A 24,184-nucleotide genomic window follows, 5' to 3' on the forward strand; every position below is an offset into this window, starting at 1 on the left:
GGGACTTAAGATCACGACAAGGGGTGATATGAATTTGTGGTCTCGAAACATGAATGCGTAACGCATGAGCAGAGTTCTCCCACCTCAGATGGTAAGGCAGATTGGTGGTATGGGTGGTTTACAGAGCTTGATGAGGCAAATGGGTTCCGCCAAGGAAATGACGGGTATGTTTGGAGGTGGCCATTTATAATGGCTGATTTGCCATGTGCATCATTCATTTGTAACTCCAAGCGAAATTAAGTGGCCACAGTTTGGCTTCGGTTAGAATTAGACGAGCGTTGTTTCCTCGAGTGACAAGCCATACAGCTATGCTTGGACATGGGAGAGTGAGTTCTGGTGGAAAGGCTGATGATTTGATTCGCATTCTTTATGTAACTAGTCAAAATTCTGCCTGGAATAATTAGTTACAGGATTTTTGTTTTTTGAGTTAGGATTAAGGAATAGCAGGTGATTTTTTTTTTTTATTTTTTATTTTTAAGTCGGCTGAAATGCTAACTGAAGTTTTGTGGCGTGTTACCTTCCTTTTTCGGTTGAAGTTCTTGGTTCCATCTGACGAATCTTACCATGGAGTGTCTGGATTGGATGTGTAATGAAGCTGATCAACTGGTTTCTCTCTTTTATGGCTTATCGGCACCCTTTCCCACGATCTTGCTACTTGAGCAGGTTTGCTCCGAAGGTGCAGTAGAACCGTCACCTGACATTGTCACATTGCTTTGTTGCTAGAAAGGCGGTAAATAACTAGTCCAATGATCCGTCTGTTTTGCAGAAAATATTCTGATTTCAGTTCGCTTAGGAAAACAAGTCAATGAAAAATGTTTTCCTATCAAAACTTACATAAGAATCAGAAAATATTGATGTTTAGTTACGAAAACCCCAACAATGGTTCTTAGGTCCGTTCAAGATCAAGACTTTGGCAGCCGAGCCTAGGTTCGTCAATGCCGGGGTCGAGACCTTGGTGCTTAGGGTAGGGCCTTGGCACCACGCGGGTCCATTGAGGTTAGGCTTGAACCTTGACGCTCATACCGAATGATTTGACACCCTAGCCTTGGTCCATAAAGGTTGTGCTCGGGTTCCTAAAACATTAACTCTTGGTCCCGACCTTGAAGCTCGAGACAAAAATGGCCATGCGCGGGTCATTGGTTCTCGGCTCGGGTTTTTTATAATTATTTTTATTTTTTTTAAATATTGGGATTTTTAAATATTTTATATTATTTGCATTTCTTTCTTTTTCTTTCTATTTTTTTTCTCAACTCGTCACAAGCAAGTTTGAGCCTTGCCCAAAGTTGGTGACTCGACTATGATCGACAGCAATGATGACTCACAATTGGCAACCAATTGGCGGTAGTGGCGATCGTTGATGGCAATGACTAGCAATAAGATATTGACGACTAATCGTTGATTGGCGATGATCGGTAGTAGTTGATGATGACAATTGGTAGCTGTCGACAGTGACGATTAGTTGAGGAAAAAGGAGGAAGAACAAAGAAAAAAGAAAAAAAAATTAAAGTAAAAAAATGAAAAATTGGAATTTATTGGTAATTTTTTTTTCTAAAAATACCAAACGACATAAAGTATTTTCCATTTTATTTTTTTGGTTTACAGAAAAATACTTGAAAGTATTCTCATTTTCCTTGGAAGATGACTTTTCAGAAAATATTTTTTGAGTATATTTTTGGTGAAATAAACGGGTCCTTTGAGTGTTTATGATTTGAAGAAGAGTGACATTCCTAGAGGCAAAAAGCACGCGAATGGGGGATGAGCGTAACATTCTCAAACATTGAGAGAGGAGCCATCGAAGCAATCCCAATTTTATCACCACGGAGCAGAACCTCTACTTAAATAAAGAAGACGAATGGAATCGAATTCATCTTGATGTGCCAAGACAAGGGCGGATCCAATACTAACCCTGGAAGTGCAGCAAGTGCCGTACGAGAAAAATGCAGTCTTGTCTGTCTGTGTAGATGCATAAAATAATAGTCCCAAAAATGTTCTTTTTCGGTTTGTTTTTATCCATAACTACGAAGTTATCCATTTTTCCAGGGTATCAATTTAAGGAGAAAAAAAAAATGCTAAAATTGAAAATCGAGACTAATTGGGTATGTGTCCAATTAGGTGTAGGTCGCGTGGTTCCTTTTAAAAATAATAGGAAAAAACCATCAAAAATTCTAAATTGTGCAAATTATAACACATTTATCTAATTTTTTTTTTCAATTTTTTAGACACCGAAAACCTCATATCTGTATCAAATTCATTTACTCAAAATTACTTAATCTTTATAGGACACATTTACTTCAAATTTGAGGTAAATAAAAATCGCATAAATTAAATCTGAGATTTTTGATGTTATAAAAAAAACTTTTGAGATAAATATAACACGCTAATACAAATTTAGCGTCATATGAGCATAAAATTCGAGATTTTTATTGTATTACGAAAAAATTTGTGGCAAATGTGTCATAATTTAGAATTTTTGATGTCTTTTCTCTAAATAATAAAACGTTATCTTTTTACCCCTCCTCGTCCTCTTCCTCTTCTTCTAGCCCTAAGAGAGAGAGAGAGAGAATCTCCGATAGATCAGAACCTCTCAATCGCCACTTCTCTCTGGAATTCCTCCAGCCCTAGAGTCCCCCGATCGTTCATCGCGATCGGCGTTCGCGTCCGTCTCCCTTTCATCCCCCTCGTGTTCCCGAAGCAGAGCGAGCGAAGATGGTGTTGGCACAGTTAGGCGGGACCATCACCCGCGCGATACAGCAGATGAGCAATGCGACGATCATCGACGAGAAGGTCCTGAACGAGTGCCTCAACGAGATCAACCGCGCCCTCCTCAACGCCGACGTCCAGTTCCAGCTCGTCCGCAACATGCAGAACAACATCAAGCGCATCGTCAACATCGAGGATCTCGCCGCCGGCCACAACAAGCGCAGGATCATCCAGCAGGTCTGTGCGTGCGTGTTTTTGTTTTTGGGAATTCAGTTTTTTTTTTTTTTTTTTTTTTTTTTTTTTTTTTGGGGCCTGAGGTATCGATGAGTTACCTGTGAATTGGCGTGGGCTTTGATGAATTTTCGCTGAATTATTGCATAGAATTTGGTGAAGTTTATGTAGAGCCTTGTCTTGGATTGAATTCGGAAAATATTCAATTACGATGCGCAGGAAGGTGCTTCATGATGTGGTTATTGGTATGCCTGTGTTGACGGTAGGCTGGGACCTCAGCGTTGTTAGAGAATTCGACATGTTCCGCTGTGTGATTCAGCAATCGCGATTAAGTTTTCTTTGATAGAAGTTCGAATATATAATTCTTTTTCCCTTTATGTGATTGGAATTTGTCAATTTTGAGGATGTTTTAGATTCTGGACTCCAATTTGATGGGCTCTCATTTTGAAAAAGTGCCTTGATATGAAGCGTTGATTAGGAAACGCCCTGTTTTCCTTTCTAGATGTGCAGTTGATTTTGATTTGCTATATGGAGATCAGATATAATGTGTTACTTCGGGTGGCATCTCGTGTGGAAGAACTTTAGTTCATTAAGACATTACTGCAACTGTAAATGCTAGTTCTTATTTTTAGTGTTGATATGATCTTCTCTTTCAGCATAGCTCTATCCCAAATACTTGTTTGTGTTTTGGGGATGGATGGAATTTCCTGGAGATGTGTATATCATGTTATTCGATCTGTTTGGTCAAATTTTAAGGACATATCTGTCACTGGCACTGCATGTCAGAATTTTGTCTCACATGCGGCTGAATGTGATCAAGAAGTACTCATGTGGTTCACTTGTGGCGGCTTTTGTTTCAGGCCATATTTAATGAGCTATGCAACATGTTGGATCCTGGGAAGCCAGCCTTTACTCCTAAGAAAGGAAAGACGAGTATCATTATGTTTGTTGGTTTACAAGGTACTTAAAGATCTCCTTTGACTTGAGTTGCTGTTCATGAATTTAGTTACTTGGGAAATGGATATTGTTGTATCCGTGCATTCTCTTCAAGTGGTTACAATTTGTTTGGAGGCTTTATACACTGCTTATGCTTTGATGTGTGAATAGAATATTCAAATATGCATTATTATGACAGGATCGGGTAAGACCACGACATGTACCAAGTATGCATACTATCATCAAAAGAAAGGTTGGAAACCGGCTCTTGTCTGTGCTGATACTTTTAGAGCTGGTGCCTTTGATCAGTTGAAGCAGAATGCCACTAAAGCTAAAATTCCATTTTACGGAAGGTACTTTCTTTTGTGCATTGCATTTTGATCTGCTCCTGTATGCATACTCCTAGTTCCTCAAACAAAATGACTAGGACTGACAGATATTGTAAAAGTGAACTTAAGGTCTCCAAGTGCACATGTTTTCATCATGCATAAATTCTTCCTCATGTTGATTAGTTTATCCTTCGTCTATTCACGAGTGGGCTCACAGAAACGAACATTTAGGACTGTTGTGTTTCAATGCAATTTCTTGGCCATCAAATGATACGAGTTCTGTGACAGTTACACAGAATCGGATCCTGTGAAAATTGCTGTTGAAGGTGTGGAGACATTTAAGAAGGAAAATTGTGATCTCATAATTGTTGACACGAGTGGGCGTCACAAGCAAGAGGCTGCTCTTTTTGAAGAAATGCGTCAAGTTTCTGAAGCAACGGTAGCATATGATCCTTTTGCACATTTACAAGTGGATCTCTGCTTCTTTAAGATTTTAACATGTTACATGATATGCTGCAGAAACCAGATCTCATTGTATTCGTTATGGACAGTAGCATTGGTCAAGCTGCATTTGATCAAGCACAGGCATTCAAGCAAAGTGTTCCTGTTGGGGCTGTTATTGTGACTAAGATGGATGGTCATGCAAAGGGAGGTGGTGCTCTTAGTGCGTAAGTGTTATTTTGGTTTAGTCAGAGACATACCATTTCATTTCCCATAATTTCCCTCTTGACAATCGCCATCAATGAAGTGGTTTTCTAGTATTTGAATGGGGTAATAGGGTGGATTAATGTGCAAAAGGTTTGCAAATGGTTGCAATATGAGTCTGTGGAGTAGATTGCTGCTAGCTTGCAGTTGGTTATATATGTTCTGTGTATATGTGCGTGTTTCTCTAAATAGTGGCGGCTATGCTCAGCAATGAATATCACTGGTTATATTCTTCATTGGATTCTAATCATTAAATCTTCATACTTTTTGGGTTATGTAATATATGTCAGCTTAGGTAAAAGATCACATAATGAAACATTTACACTTGTTGTAATTGAAAGTGATTATTATTTTTATGGGACTGACGGTGAAATATTCTCTACAAGACAAAAAAAAAAAAAAAAATAGTTGGGAACCCCATGTGGATAATTTTTAGCTGTTGAAGATTTCTTAAACTTATGATACTTTCGAACATAAAAATGCTTATATGCATCTTTCTTTGGTGTGAATTTACATGTGCAGTGTTGCAGCAACGAAAAGTCCCGTGATCTTTATAGGTACTGGAGAACATATGGATGAGTTTGAGGTGTTTGATGTTAAGCCTTTCGTTAGCCGGCTATTAGGTAGGTAATTTCATTTGGGTTCTGCCTTTCAATGTGTCTTTTTGATATGTATGAGCATGAGATGCGTCCTTTAGTGGTTTAATATTTTGGTGGAAACCTTTTTTCCACATAGGTATGGGGGACTGGTCTGGGTTTATGGACAAAATTCACGAAGTGGTGCCTAAAGATCAACAGCCTGAGCTTCTACAAAAGCTTTCTGAAGGGAACTTTACCTTGAGAATTATGTATGAACAGTTTCAGAACATCCTTAAAATGGGTCCAATTGGCCAGGTTTGTATTTGTTCCATCATTGGATATTATGCTTTACCTTATCATTGCACGCTTTTATCTTGAGATTCGTGCAAAGAGAATGCACAAGCATGTGCCATGTCAAGATCAGTCAATGATCCAGAATGATGGTTTGGTCATCTTGAATCAAGGTTTTTTCAATGCTACCGGGGTTCAGTTCGGAATTGATGCCAAAGGGTCAAGAGAAAGAAAGCCAGGCAAAGATCAAAAGATACATGACCATGATGGACTCAATGACAAATGAAGGCAAGTCATGCAGTAATATATAGTTTAGCTGTTTATTATTTTGGCTTATGGCTGCAGTGAAGGTTTTAAATTCAAATCCTTGCCTCTGAGCCTGATTAAACAAGTTTGATTTGTTTCAGAGTTAGACAGTTCAAATCCAAAGATCATGAATGACTCTAGAATCATGCGGATAGCAAGGGGTTCTGGTCGCCACGTCAGAGAAGTTATGGAAATGTTGGAAGAGTATAAGCGGCTTGCCAAGATTTGGAGCAAAATGAAGGGACTTAAGATCCCGACCAGGGGTGATATGAACATGCGGTCTCGAAACATGAATGCACAGCACATGAGCAGAGTTCTTCCACCTCAGATGCTAAAGCAGATTGGTGGCATGGGTGGTTTACAGAACTTGATGAAGCAAATGGGTTCTGGCAAGGATATGATGGGTATGTTCGGAGGTGGCGATTCATAATGGCTGATTTGTTAAGTGTATCATTCAGTTGTAACCTCTGGGCGAAATTAAGCAGCCACAGTTTGACTCCACTAAGAATTAGACGGGCCTTATTTCCTCAAGTGACAAGCCATACAGCTATGAATAGACATGGGAGAGTGAGTTCTAGTGGAAGGGTCGATGCATTTGATTTGCATTCTTATGTAACTAGTCAAAATGCTGGCTGGAATAATTACAGGATTTTTATTTTTTGAGTTAGGATTATGGGAGAGCAGGTGTACCTTTTGGTTTTTTATAAGTCAGCTGAAATGCATAAGTGAAGTTTTTTGTGTGTTTCCTCCCTTTCTCGGTTGAATTTATTGATTACATATGACAAATCTTACCTTGGAGCGCCTGGAATAGATGTGTGAAGAGCTGTCAGCTTGTTTCTCTTTTATGGCTTAACGGTACCCTTTCCTACGGTCTTGCTAATTGACGGTAGGTTTGCTCCCATGGTGACGTAGGTCCATCACCGGACACCACTTTGTTGCTAGAAAGGCGGTAAGTAACTAGTCTGTGAAGCTGTTCTTGATACATCAATACTGGGGAAGACTCGGACATTCCTAGAGACAAAAACACAATGGGAAGCTTCAACTCATTGCGTAACTAGTGTAAGTTACTCTTCCGTAACATTGAGAAAGCCATCCAAGCAAAATTAACTTTCGTTACTAAGAAGCAGACCTCTAATTTATAAGTAATTGTATATGCATTAGCATCAGTCTTAACAACGCAGAAGATGGAAATTAAATGAACCTCCTCCATCGATGAGTCCAGTTGGGTGTAAAAGAGAGAACTAAGCTAATGGGCAAAGAAAAGCTTTAGTAATCATCCTTTTACGTGAAGTTAAGATTGTTTAACTCCACTTGCGCACGTACTCATCCTCCAAAACACATGCGGTTCATCAAATCGCAACCCATTAGTTTTTTGGTGGGGGAGAATTGCTTTTCATTTGGTTGCGTTCGCTCTTCATGCAGGACAAATTGACGAGGCAGCCAAGTTTACCATCGACCAAGAATTTGGCAGGTTCATAGTACGCTTTATTTGGCCGATCCTGTCTTGTAGGAAGACGAGATTTTGGGATATAAATTCCGAATGATCAAGATCTGTAGTTGACAATATCATCTGCATCACAGCATGTGTGTCCAAGTGCAAACTCACATGACATGCAGCATTTCTGCGGAAGACGGCCATAATAGTCAGATAAAGAGGGATGCTGTTTTGAACAGATCCCAAATTAGCTGAACTATTAAACACAGGGAAAATCTAAATTGCAAGCACAATGCAAAAATACTATAATTAATTTGATTGGAAAGGGGGACGGATCTAACACATGAGCGCAAATCAAGAATCCACCAGTCAGCATCTACTGATTCAACCTCTGAATAATCATCCACACAAAGATAAGCTAAACTAAAAAGTAGAAAAGAAAATTCGAAATTCTAAACCTAAACTTCAGCTTTCACAAATGCATTAGAAGTCTCGGACGATCCAGACTGGAGCCAGTTCTTGGCGCAAACAAGAGCTTCAAGTGTAACTGGACGCAATGAACTGCGATAACCGTCAATCTTCTTGCTTTGGGTGTCGAAGACAGCACCAGGATCAACAATCGAGATTGGTATGGACAAAACATCAGCAGCCATCTTGGAAAGAATGGGGTACTTCAGGTTATTTAATTTCCACCAACCCAATAGATCGAAGTCCTGTACCCTCGGCAGAAGAGACTCCTCCAAATATTGATCTAACTCGGACTTTGTTTGCTGGCCACTAGTGATCTCCGAAATGTAGACATCAAAATCAGAAAGCCCATCCCCAAAGGAGATGACCGTACCATCATGTGGCAGCTCTTCATGAGACACTCCTTCCTGAGGCATTCCTTCATTTGGCAGCTCTGATTTTATGATGCTCTCGGTGCCATTCTCCATTGGAGCTTCCGGAAGAGGAAGTATGGGTGAAAAATAATCAAGAAAGAGTTCGCGAATACCCTCATCAACAAGTCCAATCCACGTTTCAGCATCCTCGCCAAAAATTCTAGAGAAACTAAATTCTACAAGTTTCATCTTGAATCTTGGATCCATGACTACTGCAACCGCCAATATAAGGCAGCATCCCCTCCAATATTTGTCGAACTTTTCTTGTAAAGGCCTGATTAGGTTGCTTACAAATGGGTCCTGGCTCGTTGCAGCATGTGTGAGATCCAACTGAAGTTTAGACACTTCATGGAAGAAGGTACTGGCAGTTGGGTAGGTCGGGCCAGTCAATATATTTGCGGCATCAAACAATATCTTCAAATAAGAACAGAGAGTCTCTACTTGCCTCCAATCATCCATTGAAGGGTTAATTTATAATCAGGATCGGACGCATCGAAGCAGGCAAATACTTCCTTGAGCTCAGAAGCAGCTACAAGCATATGATAAGTTGTATCCCACCTTGTTTGGTCATCAATCAGCAGGTCCTTGGTACTAGGTACTTGAAGTTGTTGCTTGAGCTCATCAAACTTCTCTTCATGAGCTTCTGAAGTCTTCACATACTTCACACTATCCCGGATTTTCTTAATGGTATCTACCATTGACCCAAAAGCATCTTGTGCAAGACCACTTAACAGATGCGCATAGCAACTCCCAATCAGTATCTGGCCATTGAGCAACTGTGGATTCTTTACTGAGGTCAAACCTCTCACATTCGCAATAACAGCTTCGCTGGAGAAAGACTGATCAACAGTGAGGGTGAACAACCTACCTTCCAAATTCCAATCAGATAAGCAAGCCACAACAGCCTGATTAAAAGCATTATCTGAATCAGGATAAGGCACCATTACAACATTAAGAATGTGGCGATGTACCTTCCAATCACTATCAATGAAGTGTCCAGTCAAGAAAACATAACCTAGGTTCTGGTTTGAAGTCCGAAGATCCAGTGTCAGATTGACTCTTCCTGGTATTGTACTGATGAGGTTCAAAAGTTTTTGCTTTTCCCTCAGGTATAGAGCTACACAATCACCTTGAACAGTATTGAAGCTCACCATATTGTAATGGGGATTGAGAGTCCGTACAAAGTCAATGAAACCTGGATGTTCGACAATGTGTAGAGGATACTCATGCATGATAATCATCTTGGCAATCTCAAGACTGCATCGCTCTTGGTCAAGAGGTACATTTGCTATTGCAGGAGTGGTCCTGTACCGCCGTTTTGGTGGATCTGTTGCACTTCCATAAGCACCAGCAGACTTGGAAGCTGGTGTATATGTAGCAAGAGGTTGGCTCCTCTGGCGGCTGACGGGACAGATACCCAAGGCAATGTGCCGTTTTAGGTGACTCGTGCCTGCCAGCTTGGAGCCAGTTATATAGGCAAACGACTTCTTGCACTGCTTACAGCAAGCCCTCGTATGTCCAGGACCCACAGTTTCTACAGTGAAGTGTTCCCAAACAATAGATTTCTTTCTTCTGCGCTTATTAGGCTGTGTCTCTGAACCAGGTTGCTCATTATCAAGAGGGGTAGCAGGAGTAGCAGGGACGATAGCCATATCTGAATCAGGGGCGAAATCCATATCTGTTTCAGGGATAAGAGCATCATCTGTTTCAGGAATATTAGCATGATCTGTTTCAGGGATGATAGCAAGCTCTGTATCAGGGATGATAGCAAGCTCTGTTTCAGGGATGATAGCATGCTCTGTTTCAGGGATGACAGCAGCATCTGTTTCTGGGAGAACAGCAGCCTCTGTTTCCTGGACATGGGCGGTATCTGTTGGAGGAATGATAGCAGTATCTACTTCCGAAACGATAGTGGTATCGGTTTCCATGGGAGAAGGTGCATCCCTGCAACCATATGCAGGCATACCTTTAAAACTTTTAAGCATGAGACAATAAGGAATTCTTTGTAGCACAGAAATAAGCAAAAAGACACATATTACGGGTAATAGTACACGAAAAGGAACCAACGCCAGATTGATGGAATTGGCAAACAGAGACAATCCACAACGAATGATATATAAGCATCGCGAGAAGCAAAAATTATTGCCCACATCGATGCCTTAATCTCCTCTAAATTTCTATATCCCTGTGCCGTCACAGTTTCAAATATGAAAATATAGCAGGAAGAATAAAAAACTGACATCCATGTGGCAAACACTTCTGATCTGTCAGTCAAATCGACAACATGAACAGGTGCCTCAGTAGTCAATCAAAGAGAAAAACCATAATAGTGAGCTAGCGGACAATTCCACCCCCCTCTCCCCCAGAAAAAATAAAAATAAAAATAAACAAATAAAACCCACACCCGTACATATAATGTCCCATATGTAAGTACCTAAACTAAACCCTCATAAAATCCGTCATTTCACACATCTGAACTAATGTAGCTTAAATTAAACTACAAAGGACCCAAAATACTAACGTTCCTAGACAGTTTTCCCACCCGCACATATAATGTCCCATATGTAAGTAACTAAACTAAACCCTCATTAAATCCGTCATTCCACACATATGAACTAATGTAGCTTAAATCAAACGACAAAGGACCCAAAGCACTAAGGTTACCAGACAATTTTCCCTTTTCCACAAAATAAATAAAATTTTCCTCTATTTCCAAACTGGAGAATTAGAACTTAAGCTTCAACAAATTACAAAACAACTCGAAAACCTTCTCAAGTTGTGCAACTCGAATGATATCAACTCTAAGCTGAAATTGAGACGCAAATTCACATGAACCAAATCATCGAGTGCAATTTGGAAAAGATCTCCATTTTCCCTTTTCCGTGCTTTGCAGGATCTGGGCATGCCATCCATAATGCTCTTGTAGTGATGCTTGGTGCACCAATTGCACATCACAATTACAATCTAGTCAACAAGGTTCCAGAGAAGATGCACCCATTGTGCTAGGTGTAATATTAGCAAAGAAGTGCCCACTCATACATGCTGTGTGACCTCAGCAGTGCAATGATCTAACGCTTTGATGCTACCCATAACAGCTGTGACCGACGCAGTACAGACCCAATCCAAAAGCGCCGCGTAGTGACATTGCCAAGCGGACATAGAACTTATGAATCGCTAATCATGCTCGTATTCACTCCATTAAATTACTCGGATCTCACATAAAACATCTTGAAATTCACTTCTTGGAAAACGCAAGAACACAACAATGGCCTAATCATTCTTAAACCCATAGTGACAGAAATTCCTAACAAGGTTGAAATTTCAGGCGTCTCAAATCCGAGGGTGGTAAGCATGTAGATTTTCATAAAGAATACAGCCTCGAAGGTGTTCCGTCAATGGCCATCTCGGCTATGATACGAATTCTTCTCAATCCAAATGCATACCACACCATGCCTTTACAGCCGTGCTGAAGCCAAGGTTCCAACTGAGTATGTTGAAGTGAAAATCCCAATCCTAGGCGGCCTACTACAAAAGTATAACGCAAAAGCTATATAAAAAAAAACAACCGTTCTCTGGAAATCATAACAAATTCATCAGCTGTTATGATTCGGTTTCAGCCGTAGCCCGAACGAAAGTACGTACACCAAAACCCTAGAAAATTCAGTACCCACCAAGTCAAAATCGGTCCAGCTCTTACCCACTAGAAAATCTAAAAAACTGCTCGACGGGAGAACTCAACCCACACCGCAGTTCCCACTCAAAGCCACATAACCGGGTACCCAAATCCCAAGAACAAACGCTCTTTTGATCATCCACCCACCAGCGAACCCGCAGCAGAATCATCAAACGCGAAAAGAAAAGACGACGCAATTCGACCCTCGAGAGAAACAAGAACACGCGGCCACAGCTCCCAGAACCCACAAGCGAACCACGCCGAGAAGGGGGAGAAAATCACTCACATTCTTGCGGGAACGACGGCGAAGATCCTCGGCTACCCCGCGGGGGACGAATTCGCGGCAATTTCAAACGGGGTCCCGATTAAAAAAGAGGAAGGAAGGAGCAAGGAAGGATCCTTTTTTTTTTTTTTTGAAATTCGGAGCCAGCAGTAGCAGAGAGCGGTCTGGTCTGGTCAGGTGGCTGGGGAGGAGGGAAGGAGGGAGATGGGATGGGCTTGAGCTCGGCTCCGCAACAACAAAGCTTGGAGCTTTGAGCTTTTTGGGGGGGAGGGAGAGAGAAAACCCTAATGGACCTCTTTTAGGGGCTAGGGCTGGAGCGGTGATGAACATCGATTCGGAAAAATTATAATAGCCTCCCCTTGCGTCAGGCCTTTTCTTCATCTATTAAAGGTACGACCTTTGGGGCGAGACGAGGAGAGAGAAAGACAGAGAGAGCGAGCGAGCGAGAGTCCTCTTTAAAACGACGCGCACGATAATAGCGGAAAAAATGTCGTTTTTTTTTCCGAAGGCGTTTTTTACAAAACCGAATTGGATTTGGACTTTCAGGTCCACCGAGCGAGCGGGCGGGCGGGCGGGCGGGGAGGTAGGCCATCTCGATAGAGCCCACCTCGATGTTCGATCTAATCTCGGCCGTTGGATTCGGCCGGGACGTAATCCGCCGAGGATTTTCATTTCCTCTTGTGGAGTTTTGGCTTTTTGGGCTTTCTCTTTAGGGTGGGGTCGATCCGGTGCGTCGCGGTGTATGTTAGTTACCTAGGTGAGATTTGACGCCGTGCGATGCCGATGAATTATTAAATCGAAACGTCCTTTCGTCTCGCTAGACCAGGTACCGCGGCGAAATCAATCATGGACCGGAAAAAAAGAGAGAGTTATATGTGAATAATCCAAATATGATATTTACCTCGTAAGGATATAGCTATCAACGTCATCAAATAACAATGGACATCTTTAATGCCCTCCAAGTGTTGTCCCGCTGAAAAACTAGCGAGGGCCTTTGCGGTCCCGGCCGGCCTTTGCGGTCGGTACACGGAAAAATAATAATAAAGAAAAATTTAAAAAATTAAAACAAAAAAAACAAATTCAGCTTTTTTAATGCAAAAAAATCGACGAAGGATGATTTGTCAAAACTGACGTTTCAATAATCGATTTTACTTTAATGTAGCATCTAAATGATCGAAAAATAAGTTAAGACACCTCTTGCTATATTTGTCTCATTTTGCTAGCTATTTTTCAATATTACCCTCGCATCTAAAGTTAGAAACCATTCATTACTCTCCCTCTCTTAGCGAGGTGGCCATCTAACTTCATGCTTGTGATATAAAGTACTCGATGCACATTTGGTCAATTTTATCTAAAAAAAAATTGTTCATGTCTTTTCATATGCGGTTCATTTGTGGTCACGAATACACCCCTCAAGCACTAATTACCAAATGAAGCTATATAAGGGATTTCACGTTGCGTGACGATTCATTCTTGATAATAGAGGCATGGGTGCAAAAGTTCGATGATCTAGAGGCCCATGGATCGTCTGATAAGTCCTATGAAGAATTAAGTTCGTGATTTTAGCGTATGCTAATTGCCTTGATTGAACATTAAAAATATCACACGTGCATATTGTCGTGATAGGTGAATGACAAACGGGCTATGATCTCGAGGCCACTCTTGTGAAGAAAACTTCTCGTGATTCCTCATAAATAAAAACCAGTCAAGATTTACTTTTCTGATCATTAAAAACGAACCAACCAACTAACTCCCAACTATAAAAAGGCACGAAGGAAAGAAGAACTCAGGAAACAAAATTAAGCTAAAATTTGTTTACAACTTGAGCTATGGTTAGAGGAGAATTTCATGACTAAAACCTATTTTTTGATCCTTATAACTTAAACGAAAATAAATGAGGAATTAATGTAAAATCTACCAAAACGAAGGAGATGTATAGACGCATGATGTGTTGTTGACTACGAGGTCGCAACTTATGGAGTTTGCTATTGCATGTAACAATTTACTTATCACACCTAGATTTTATTTATTTATTTATTTACAACGGGTCTAAAGTTACTCTTTTTTTTGAAATCTTACCAAAATTACATGTGAAAAAAATTGGTTATTGATAGGTTAAAAAAGTAATTTTTCAATGTGAAAAATGCTATTGGCCATATAGGGAAAGAGCCTTGACATAATTACTTGGTTTCTTGATAATTTTTTTAAGCTATAAGTGCACTAAAAACTTTTCAAAAGGTTCAATCAAATAGTAAAATTCATCAATAAAGCAGTATCTTTGTTAATTCAATATATTTCAAGTGGTGAAAATATTTGACATGAATTTTGATTTTTTCGAACGGTACACAGTTCTAATATGACGCTATGGACATCGCAACATGAAAATAGACTAAAAACCAGGTGTCCTTCCTTTGTCAATAGGGGCGTGCGACCCTTGCTTGCCCTCAGGCAATGATAGGGCCATTAACTACCATTGGTCCTCACATGGTGATTAGCGTGGGCCGACCAATCCTTTGTCTTGCCTATCTTTTTTTATCCATGTTACGCTTTTTTTTTTTTTTTTTTTTGTAGATTTCACCTTCTCTTGTGACCACACCTATTCCTATTTTGTAGACATCATATTCGCACTCGCCTAACAAAAAAAACCCAAATCAAAGTAGATTAATTACATAATTGGATATTCTCGGTGTGCTATCGACTAGACGACTTAGGCAACAAATTTTTATGATAATTGGCGTATTTTTATTATCATTATTATTTTTTTATTTCCCCAAAATAAATAAAAACTAGAAAAAGAAAATCCAGGAGCACGGGGAAGGATTCAAGGATGGGGAGGAAGGCAAAGGAACGCGTCGCTTTTCTTTCCCCCTGAACCTCTTCTGATCCGAAACCAAGCGGGCCTACAAGTCTAAAGCCTCAGAAAATCCCGTCTCCTCTGCGCGGGTGGGGCCCACGCGCCGTAGCTCATCCGCCGCCTCCGCCTCCGCCGCCGCCGCCGCCGAACCTCCTCATCGAATCGGAGATGAGTCTGTACGCGAACGACTTCTCCCTGTTCGACTTCGGCTTCTCCGATCCGGGCTTCGACGCCCTCTCTCAACGCTTCGATTCGCCTCCGACCTCTCCCACCCCCTCGACGTCGTCGAGTTCCGCGATTGCCCACGCCCGCGCCCACGCCCGCGCTTACGCCACGCCAACGCCAACGCCACGCCGACGCCTCCAGTTCCGCCACCGCCACCGCCGCCGCCGCCGCCGCTGCCGACCCCCGAGTCACCGTCACGATGGCAAATCGCCGCTGCCTCTGGGGATGGACTGGAGCCCTCCTCCTCGCAATTGGGTATTCCTTTTTTCGGTCCCTTCGTTCGATCCGCGATCCCAATTTCATTGCTTTATCGCGATCCTCTTTTTTCCTGCAAATTCGGGAACTCACGTTGCGTGGAAACGTCAATAAGCTCAATTCGTTTCGCGTGTTTTTATCATCTTATGGCGTGTGTGGTCAATGAACCTTTCTCACTCTCAATTCCTCGGAAGGTTTTAGGCTTGCCTAGTTGAATAGAGTCGGTTAATTGGATTGCATTATATAGATTTAGTGATCAATGAGGAATTGACGGTTTCGCCTTCCTGATTTTGATCCTCCATAATTGAAGGCATCTGCTGCGTGTGTTAAATGCGATGTCGATCGATAATTTAGTGAGACTTTCAGAATGCTTTTACATATTACGGTGCATGGAGTGATGCAATGCGCATGTCTTTGAAATCTTGCATATGTTGATTGTTTCGATCTACCTATCTTGTTGCTGAGTTTCTTTTTTAATTTATTGTGGTGGCTATGTGTTTCCTATACGTCGAATCGTTTTATATGAGGGAGGCCTTAAGCAGAGTGCTTCTTTTATAACTTGGCTGGCGAGAGTAAACATTTTCTATTGCATGATTTTTGTTGTGTTGATATATATACTTGGTTGATATCCCACCCAGTGCCAGAACACAAACTAGAAATTTTTGTTTAGTGAATGTATATCTGAATGAAGATGTTCAAATGTTCCATCAAAAGGAAATTCAAATTTCCTTTTGATGCTCCACCAATGAAACACTATAGCTTCATTTAAACAATAGAGGTTTACAGAATGTAGAGCGATGAAAAAATAGTTGAGTGCAGAAATCTTTTCCTATCTGGCAATTGCATGTGAGAAACTCATCTATTTGTTTAAGTAATATCTGTAGCTCTGAGAATGATGAAGAGGACCCCGCTTTTCTTTTGTCTCAAACAGCATCAGTGTTAAAACAACAAGAGACTGGAAATGCATTAGATCTTGTTAAAACTCACAACTTTTGAATGAAGTATGCTCTGTCATTCTGGTTTCTGTAGAATTGATGTGAGCAATTGGGGAAAATGTGGAACATTCTCTGTTCTTGCTGCTTCTTAACTGCGTGGGCCTTCTGGCAAAAAAAAAAAAAAAAAGAAGAAAGAAAGAAAGACTATGTGGCGCGTGGCTAAAGGTTATAGAGGTCTAACCATTGCCAGCGAAAAGAGGCATGTCAAGTTTGTTATAATGTAGTATTAAGTTTGCATGCTCCTTTTCCCCCTAAAGTTGGTGACTTCAGGGAAGTGTCTTTTGCTTCTCATCATTTACGTTACACATATTACTGGATAAGCCCAGAATTGCGCTGCCATGTCATCCAGGCATTATCTACAAATATAGAAAGTCATCTAGGCTTTGTGCAACAACACCAATTATCCTTGAGGTCATTCCATATTCAGATACTTTATAGAGGGCCCTATGGAGAATGTGGTCAGAAATCCATAATAGAGTCCGACCAGTATGGTTTTCTGCCCATCCTATTAAAATTTCATAATTTCGAGTTTTGATTCTTGTCTCTGATGGCAGGATGGGCGGAGTACTGTTTGGCCTCATGATCCACGCACCGGATGGAGCTACTGCATCACAATTCCTTCTTGGATTCTCCTGTCTGAATCTATAGGTTCAGACCCCATAGTGGTACTTAATGTTTCCTTTTTGTCAATTAATGTAATATTTTTCTTTATGCTACAGTATGAGTACATGTAATATTTGAGCATCAGAGGTAGAGCACCTGTTGGGAAATGAAATATTCTGGCATAGGTACTAAAATTGCATGCATTTTTACACACATAAATATACTATATGTGATGTTTCAAATGTCAGACTCTAGATGTGTCTCGTTTTGTGGAAAACAGTCGAGTGGCACATTCAAAGCATGGGCCACATGTTAAATACTTAACTGAGAGCATTTGTTTTGTGATAATCATACTTATTTTATTAGGGTCGATTCAAACTTAATTCTCTCTCTTTTTAAATTGTTAAATAGCCTCTTCTTAACCTTATGGTTATTTAATATTTTGTGTACTTATCAGATAGAGTGATCGGTATTGCATTCAATATTGGTGGATTAGAATATATTCAAGTAGCTGATAGGAAATTGCCCCTTATTTTATTTTTGGGGAAATTATATAATTCATCCTCATACTCTTATATGAAATTGTTTTTGGTCTTTGTACTATATTTCTGATGCATGTAGTCCCCCAACTTGTCTCTAGTGACAACTCAAGGACAAAATTCAACTTCTGTCTAGATGTAAACGGGTTATCCGAGTTAGCATTGACATATTGACATATGGCGCCTACATAAATGGATTAGGCCAAGTTACACTTTTGGTCTGCGTACTTTTAAGAATGCTCCATTCTAGTCCTTGTACTTTATTTTAGTTTTAAAACTACTTTTTGAATTATTTTTCAAAAAAAATTAATTTCTTCAACACATTATTATCAGAAATCTTATGGAAATGTCAATTTAAAACAAACTATTAATTGGTGATTCCTACGCTTGAGTGCATAATTTGATCGATAGCCCTATTAAGATTAATTCAATCGTATGCAATAATTTAATATCCACATTTTGGGTGGAGATCCATATAGAAGTATTCTAGGACCTTTTTTTTTTTTGGGGAAAAAAGGATCATTCTTAAAAAAATTTAACCATAGCTTTAACTCACTATATTATAGCTAACATATTTTGGAAAGTTTATAAGAAAACTTCAAATTATAGTATGATTAGCAACTCCACATCACATTGATTGTAAAGACTTGCATATGATGTTTCAATTAGTCTGGTGTTTCATTTAGTCATTCAATTAGATTGGGCAAACTTGTAGATGAGTTACAAATTAATACTTGGTTTTAATTCAACATTTCGATAAGATTTTGGATTGAGATGCTGTGAAAGAAATTAAGTTTTTGTTGAAAAATAATATGAGGACTATTTTTGTAACTAAAACAAAGTATAAGGACTAGAGTTGAACATTTCTTAAAGCAAGTGGACAGAAAGTGTAATTCTTTTAGAAACTTGTACATGTAGGCGCTGCAACTTAGCATACATTGTCCACATTTTGATAGAAAATTTAATTTTGTCATTCAATTTCGCGAAGATCAGTTGGGGGACTAAATTATAATGAAATATAGTATAACAATCAAAACTGAATTAGGTAAATAGTGTGGGGACGATTTTTGTAATTTCTGCTAAATACTTTTATGAACATCAACATGATTTTAGATTCTTAACTTCGGATACATGGCTCAGCTAGTCCCTTTTCTGTTTCTTACATGAAATCAATGTTGCAGGATTGGGACCCTAAGCTGGGTTGTTTTGAGATCTTCAAGGGATGATCATGGATTGTTCGTACAGTTTTAAACATATTTAGGCAAAAACTGTTAATTGTAACTACCTATTAAATAAAGTGCATTTTGAACTTTGTTTACACTCCCATGCATATCAAGTTTAAGAAGAATGAATAAATCTTGGAACCCTCCTATCAAGGTCAAGTGCTTCATATCTTAGTCCATTGTCCATGCAATTCTTGCCAAAACAAATTATAAAGAGTGAGATATAAAAGGAGAGTAAACTATTGTACAGAGAAAGCAAACCCAAAGAGAGAAAGGAAAGCAAAATAAAGATACAGTGTGGTATTGTGGAGTGCTCAAGCGCGGTGAAATGTTGGGCAGATTAAGCCGTGCTATGGTGATTGTACAGCAATGTCATGTTGTTTTGAACAAAGGAAAATGTTGGTTCCAACTATCACAGAGGTATGAAGAAAAAAATATGCAAAGAAAAAAGAAGAATAAAGACCCAATGGAGAACAATATTTTGTAGCGATTAGTGAAGTGGACATAAGAGTAGTCTCTATACCGACTGAAGAAGAAGAGGATGGAATGGCATCTTCTCATTCCCAGAGCTCTGCCTCTACTTCATGTTTCTTTCTACTTTCAGGCTTCAGGAGTGTCAAAAAGAAGCTTTTTATATAAATTTCTATGCCCTAGTAGGGAAAGCATGTGTGTTTTCCATTAATTGCGATTGGCAAAGAGGACTAAGAGCTGAATTAAAACCATAGACATTTCTATATAGGAATAGTACCATTGCCACTTGTTTGTTAGATCATGGCCTTTTTTTTTTTCACTGCATGGTGCTGATCTCAATGTAGTAGTTCTCGCGTTAATTTTTGGTCTTGAGTGTGTATATTATTGATCTTGATGGTGATATCACTCTGTCACTTTGTATTTCATGCTGGTGATCTGTTATTTTCTTTTTCTTTGTTATTCTCTGCTGTCCATGACGGGATTGGATGACTAGTTTGTATTCTGGAAGATGAATATGCTCATAACAATATCTAGTTACAGCAATTCGCCACCGATACTTAAAGTATAGTATCTCAAAGTCATTTTCTGTTTTAACATTCATTTAGAACAGTTTTACAGGGTTCAAGTTGGCATACAATCGCCAGAAGGGATCACAATAACACGAGGAATATTGCGAAGATTTCGTGATTTTTTGAAGCTTTCAAAGGAGGTGAGTTGTCTGTTTGCCTCATGATTGCAAAGTTACTCTAGATGGGCATTTACAAATATATGAATGCATTATGCTCATAAGCTTCTAGATCCTCTTGCATAGTTAGATGGTTAATCATTAAATTAAACTATTCCAGTAACTGGATACCTTTCTACATGTTTTTGCAGCTGAAAGAGGATTTTCCAGTAAAAATGCTGCCTCCAGCTCCTCCAAAGAAAATTCTGAGATTGAAAAGCAGGATACTTTTGGATGAGGTATGCTCTTCCCCCCCTCCCGCACTTTCTCTCTCTCTGTGGCACGGCCTAGCATTCATTTTTGACACGCCTTTTATATTTACTATGCAGTTTCGCAATCAAGTAGATACTTGTATTTTAGGCAGATTAAGAGTTTTTTTTTCACTGATCTTTTATATTTTCTTTTGGTGTTTATTCCTGATATAGCAATATGCTCAAACTTTACATTCTTCACATTAAGGGCTTATTTCTTTATTGTTCCAAGATCTACTGTTAAATAAATCTCTCTGTTTGCTACTATTTTCTTAATAATGGATTCATTCTCATGAATGGTTATAGTAATGTGCTCAAACATTTAGTTCACTGCAGAGAAGGTGTTCTCTGGAGGATTGGATGGATAAACTCTTATCTGATATTGATATATCACGATCTGCTGTGGTAGCAAACTTTCTTGAGCTTGAAGCTGCTGTGAGGTCATGTAGGTGCTTGTTTGATAAATCCTCATCAGTTTGTAATTTCTCTTCACTTGAACCAGGATTGTTGCATGAAATATATATAAGGGCAATGTTTTCCTATATTTTGCAGATTTTGATGAGGTACATGTGCAGAGCTCAGATGCAAATTCGATTGCCACTGATGCGGCTCCACTCTATCCACAACCTGTAGCTGATGTTTTCAATAGTGTTGTAAGTCCATCTGTATTGTCAGATCAGGGCAATGATTCATCCTATGAGATATCTGAACTGGGATCACCAAGAGTTGGGCATAGTGATTCTGCTGATCTTGGCATTGACAACTCTGAACATGAGTTTACCCATGCGGATGCAAATTTGAAGTATGGACTTTTTAATAGAAAGTTCATCTTGGACAATATAGAAAGATTTTCCTGGCTTAAAGTTCGCAATAGAGGTGTTAACAGCATTTTGAGTGGCAGAGGGGTTCCTTATGATAATGTTGCCATCGTAAAGATCAGTATGACAAGGACTTTCCTTCTGAAACAGAAAGTCACATGGTTCATGCTCGAAGAATATCATCAGAAAGTGTTGGTAGCGACTTAAGCTCCGGAAAAGCGAGTGAAGGAGTTGCATTTAATCCCACTGCAAACAATACTATGTGCAATCCTGAATTTCCTGAAATGCAAAATTCTACCATCGCAAGGTTACAGTTTCCAAGGGACTTAGCTGTCGCTCTTCCATCAGAAGAGCGGCATAAGTTGAACAGAGTTCTTACAACTGTGCAACAAAGGTTATCGACAGCAAAGACCGACATGGAAGATCTCATCGCCAGATTGAATCAAGAGACTGCTGTGAGACAATTCTTAACAACAAAGGTACGTTCTGGCCTCTTGGAAAATTTGTTGAGTCTTTTGTCTGCTCATCATCTCCAGTCAAGAGAAATGGTTGCTGCCTCTCCACCATTTTGTCTTTTGAGATAATAGTGCTGATTCGTGTCATTAAAATTTTAGCTTGTATGCAGTAAATTATTGGTTTTTCTTTGCTCAGCTGGTCACTCCGAACTTCTTTCTTTAGTTTGAATATATGCCTGTAGTCATATTGATAGTTTCCGCTGCATTCGACTCAATGGTTGAGAGGTGCTAACGATCTATTTGATGAATACATTACATGTTTAGCCCTTGAAAGCTTGCAGTATTCCAATCTGTTATATTTTTTATGTTGTTGAGCTTTTATATGGACACTCAATCTGTTATGGATTATTCTGTTTGCAATATCCCCATCCTGAGACACCATCACATGGTTAAGAGGCTGTTATTACCTAGTTGCACGTCGACTTTTCTGAATGCTTCTATGTTCTTGTGTTTATTCACACGTCATTGTTTTGGATGATGCAACTAAATATATGAAGACTCTGTCTTGAAGGTCAAGGATCTGGAAGTGGAACTTGAAACCACGAGATATAATTGCAGAGAAAACGTGCAGCAAGCAACTTTAATTGAGAAAGAAAGGTTTACTCAAATGCAATGGGACATGGAGGAGCTTCGTAGCAAATGTTTGGAGGTGGAAATGAACTTGAAGGCCGAACAGGTTCCTATCACTATCTATTTTCTGTGACTTCTATTTTATTGCCTGTATCAATAGGCATTTTCAAATGTTGTAAAATTCTCAGGAAGAAAAGGCTCGTGTTGAATCAGCAAAAGTACTGGTGATTCAAGAGAGAGACTTGTTGCTTAATGAGTTGGATGTTGCTAGAGAACACCTCAGTAAACTGCACAAACGTAATGAGGAGTTGGAAGCAAAATCAAAAGCTGATGTGAAGCTTCTTGTTAAAGAGGTTAAATCTCTTCGTAGTTCTCAGTCAGAATTAAAGCAGGAGCTTGGCCGCCTCATGAAAGAGAAAATAGAAGTAGAGGTAATCCGCCCTTTTTTACGTAATAATTTTTTTTTCTCCATAAATTGAGAATATCTTTACGTGCACGAACAAGTGATGCACCATCACAAGCAGTTCCTGTTCTATATATTACACCCATGATCCATTTTTGAAGTCTGAAAAACTGGCAATTTAGTTTAAGTCTACTGCAGTAATCACCTTTTGATTGAGTTTTGGAGTCTCAAGGCTGCTCTCTGAGCCTTAACTTACTGTTGAATTTGTCTTGTTCAGCGAACTCTACAGAAAGAAAAACAGAGGGCAGAGTCTGCAAGTGCTGCTAATTCAAAGCTGCTGCATGAATGTGAAATTCTAAGAAATCGGCTTCAAGAATGTAGCGTTAATTTCCTTAGTGAAGAAGAAGATATGTTGATTGTGGATACCTCTTCACCGTCTGATGCAATAGATCTACTGACGACCTCTGACAATCGAATTGGCCTTCTTCTTGCAGAGGTATCGTTTGCATATCAGAATTTTAACTTCTTATTTGCCTATATTCTATTTCAATCTTAATTTTTGATATCTTTACAAATTGGCCTCAGCTCCCCCATATAGGCCTCTTCTTCTTGTTATAGATTCAAATATGCCATCCCTTGTATCACCTCTTGTAATTCATCTTTCTCCAATTTAATAAAACCTGAACCTTATATAATCATTGGAGCGCTGTTTAACTTATGTTGTGAATTGGATGGGCGTTCTCTAATTCATGAAGTCAAGGATGTCAAGTACTTGAAGTTTTTCTGCATTATGTGGTCTTGTCTGCATCAGTTACCTGGCAGTTATCATGCTGACCTGTGTGCATTATCAGGCCCAACTCCTTGCTCAAGATGTAGAAAATGCCGTTGTAAAAATGGATGAGACTCGGAATGCTAATGATGGCAATGGGAGGACCAGTGATGATGAATTGAGGAAGATGCTGACGGACATGTTCATTGACAATGCGACATTGAGGAAGCAAGCGAATTCAGTAATCCGTTGTGCTTTAAATATGTATGTCCAAGCCGAAGAAAAGGATGAAGAAGATGAAGAAGTCCCTTTGCGAAAAACAGTTTTAAGCAAATTTTTAGAGAGATGATGGGAATTATGGTGACTATTGATGGTGGGTCATTTATCCTAGTAGAATTAGCAGCAGCTGCTTGTACATTTGTGCTGGCAATAAATGAGATTGCCTCTGCTGCAGGATGGTTCCCTTTCTCGCGTAAGGTGATCATAATTCGCACTGTATCTCTTCCCTTTCGAAATTTATTCTTTGATTAACATTTCCTCCAGAATTAGAACGGTTTGCTCATATCAAATAGCAACGCTCCACAATTCAAGAATTGGTAGTTTTGGATGTACATACTTCTA

General features: G+C 39.6%; 3 protein-coding genes across 3 annotated transcripts; 2 read left to right on the forward strand and 1 right to left on the reverse strand.

The window, feature by feature from the left end:
* Positions 1–2,527: 2,527 nt before the first annotated feature.
* On the forward strand, positions 2,528–6,821 carry LOC104450574 (signal recognition particle 54 kDa protein 2). Its single transcript, XM_010065178.3, has 9 exons — positions 2,528–2,937; positions 3,792–3,891; positions 4,067–4,220; positions 4,485–4,635; positions 4,716–4,864; positions 5,424–5,524; positions 5,637–5,794; positions 5,944–6,058; positions 6,178–6,821. Exons 1-9 carry the CDS (start codon positions 2,707–2,709, stop codon positions 6,504–6,506), a joined length of 1,488 nt encoding a protein of 495 aa, XP_010063480.1. The 5' UTR covers positions 2,528–2,706; the 3' UTR covers positions 6,507–6,821.
* Positions 6,822–7,804: 983 nt separating this feature from the next.
* Positions 7,805–12,609, reverse strand: LOC104450575 (zinc finger BED domain-containing protein DAYSLEEPER). Its single transcript, XM_010065180.3, is given in 3 exon segments — positions 7,805–8,862; positions 8,865–10,336; positions 12,352–12,609. Coding segments are annotated over 3 exon segments (2,367 nt in total). The 5' UTR covers positions 12,354–12,609; the 3' UTR covers positions 7,805–7,969.
* A 2,561-nt stretch (positions 12,610–15,170) lies between these two features.
* LOC104450576 (PX domain-containing protein EREX) lies at positions 15,171–24,156 on the forward strand. The gene is given in 11 exon segments (XM_010065181.3): positions 15,171–15,682; positions 17,232–17,342; positions 20,124–20,222; positions 20,390–20,476; positions 20,825–20,933; positions 21,041–21,506; positions 21,509–21,785; positions 22,333–22,497; positions 22,580–22,822; positions 23,072–23,290; positions 23,646–24,156. Coding segments are annotated over 11 exon segments (2,355 nt in total). The 5' UTR covers positions 15,171–15,370; the 3' UTR covers positions 23,913–24,156.
* The last annotated feature ends 28 nt before the right edge of the window (positions 24,157–24,184 follow it).

The sequence above is a fragment of the Eucalyptus grandis genome, chromosome 6 (genome assembly GCF_016545825.1).
Source record: "Eucalyptus grandis isolate ANBG69807.140 chromosome 6, ASM1654582v1, whole genome shotgun sequence".
Taxonomy (NCBI): domain Eukaryota; kingdom Viridiplantae; phylum Streptophyta; class Magnoliopsida; order Myrtales; family Myrtaceae; genus Eucalyptus; species Eucalyptus grandis.

Coding starts and splice junctions, on each gene's coding strand:
- LOC104450574 (XM_010065178.3), top strand. CDS start 2,707: ATGGTGTTGGCACAGTTAGGCGGGACCATCACCCGCGCGATACAGCAG. Junction 5,795..5,943: donor AAATGGGTCCAATTGGCCAG/GTTTGTATTTGT, acceptor TCTTGAATCAAG/GTTTTTTCAATGCTACCGGG. Junction 6,059..6,177: donor GGACTCAATGACAAATGAAG/GCAAGTCATGCA, acceptor GATTTGTTTCAG/AGTTAGACAGTTCAAATCCA.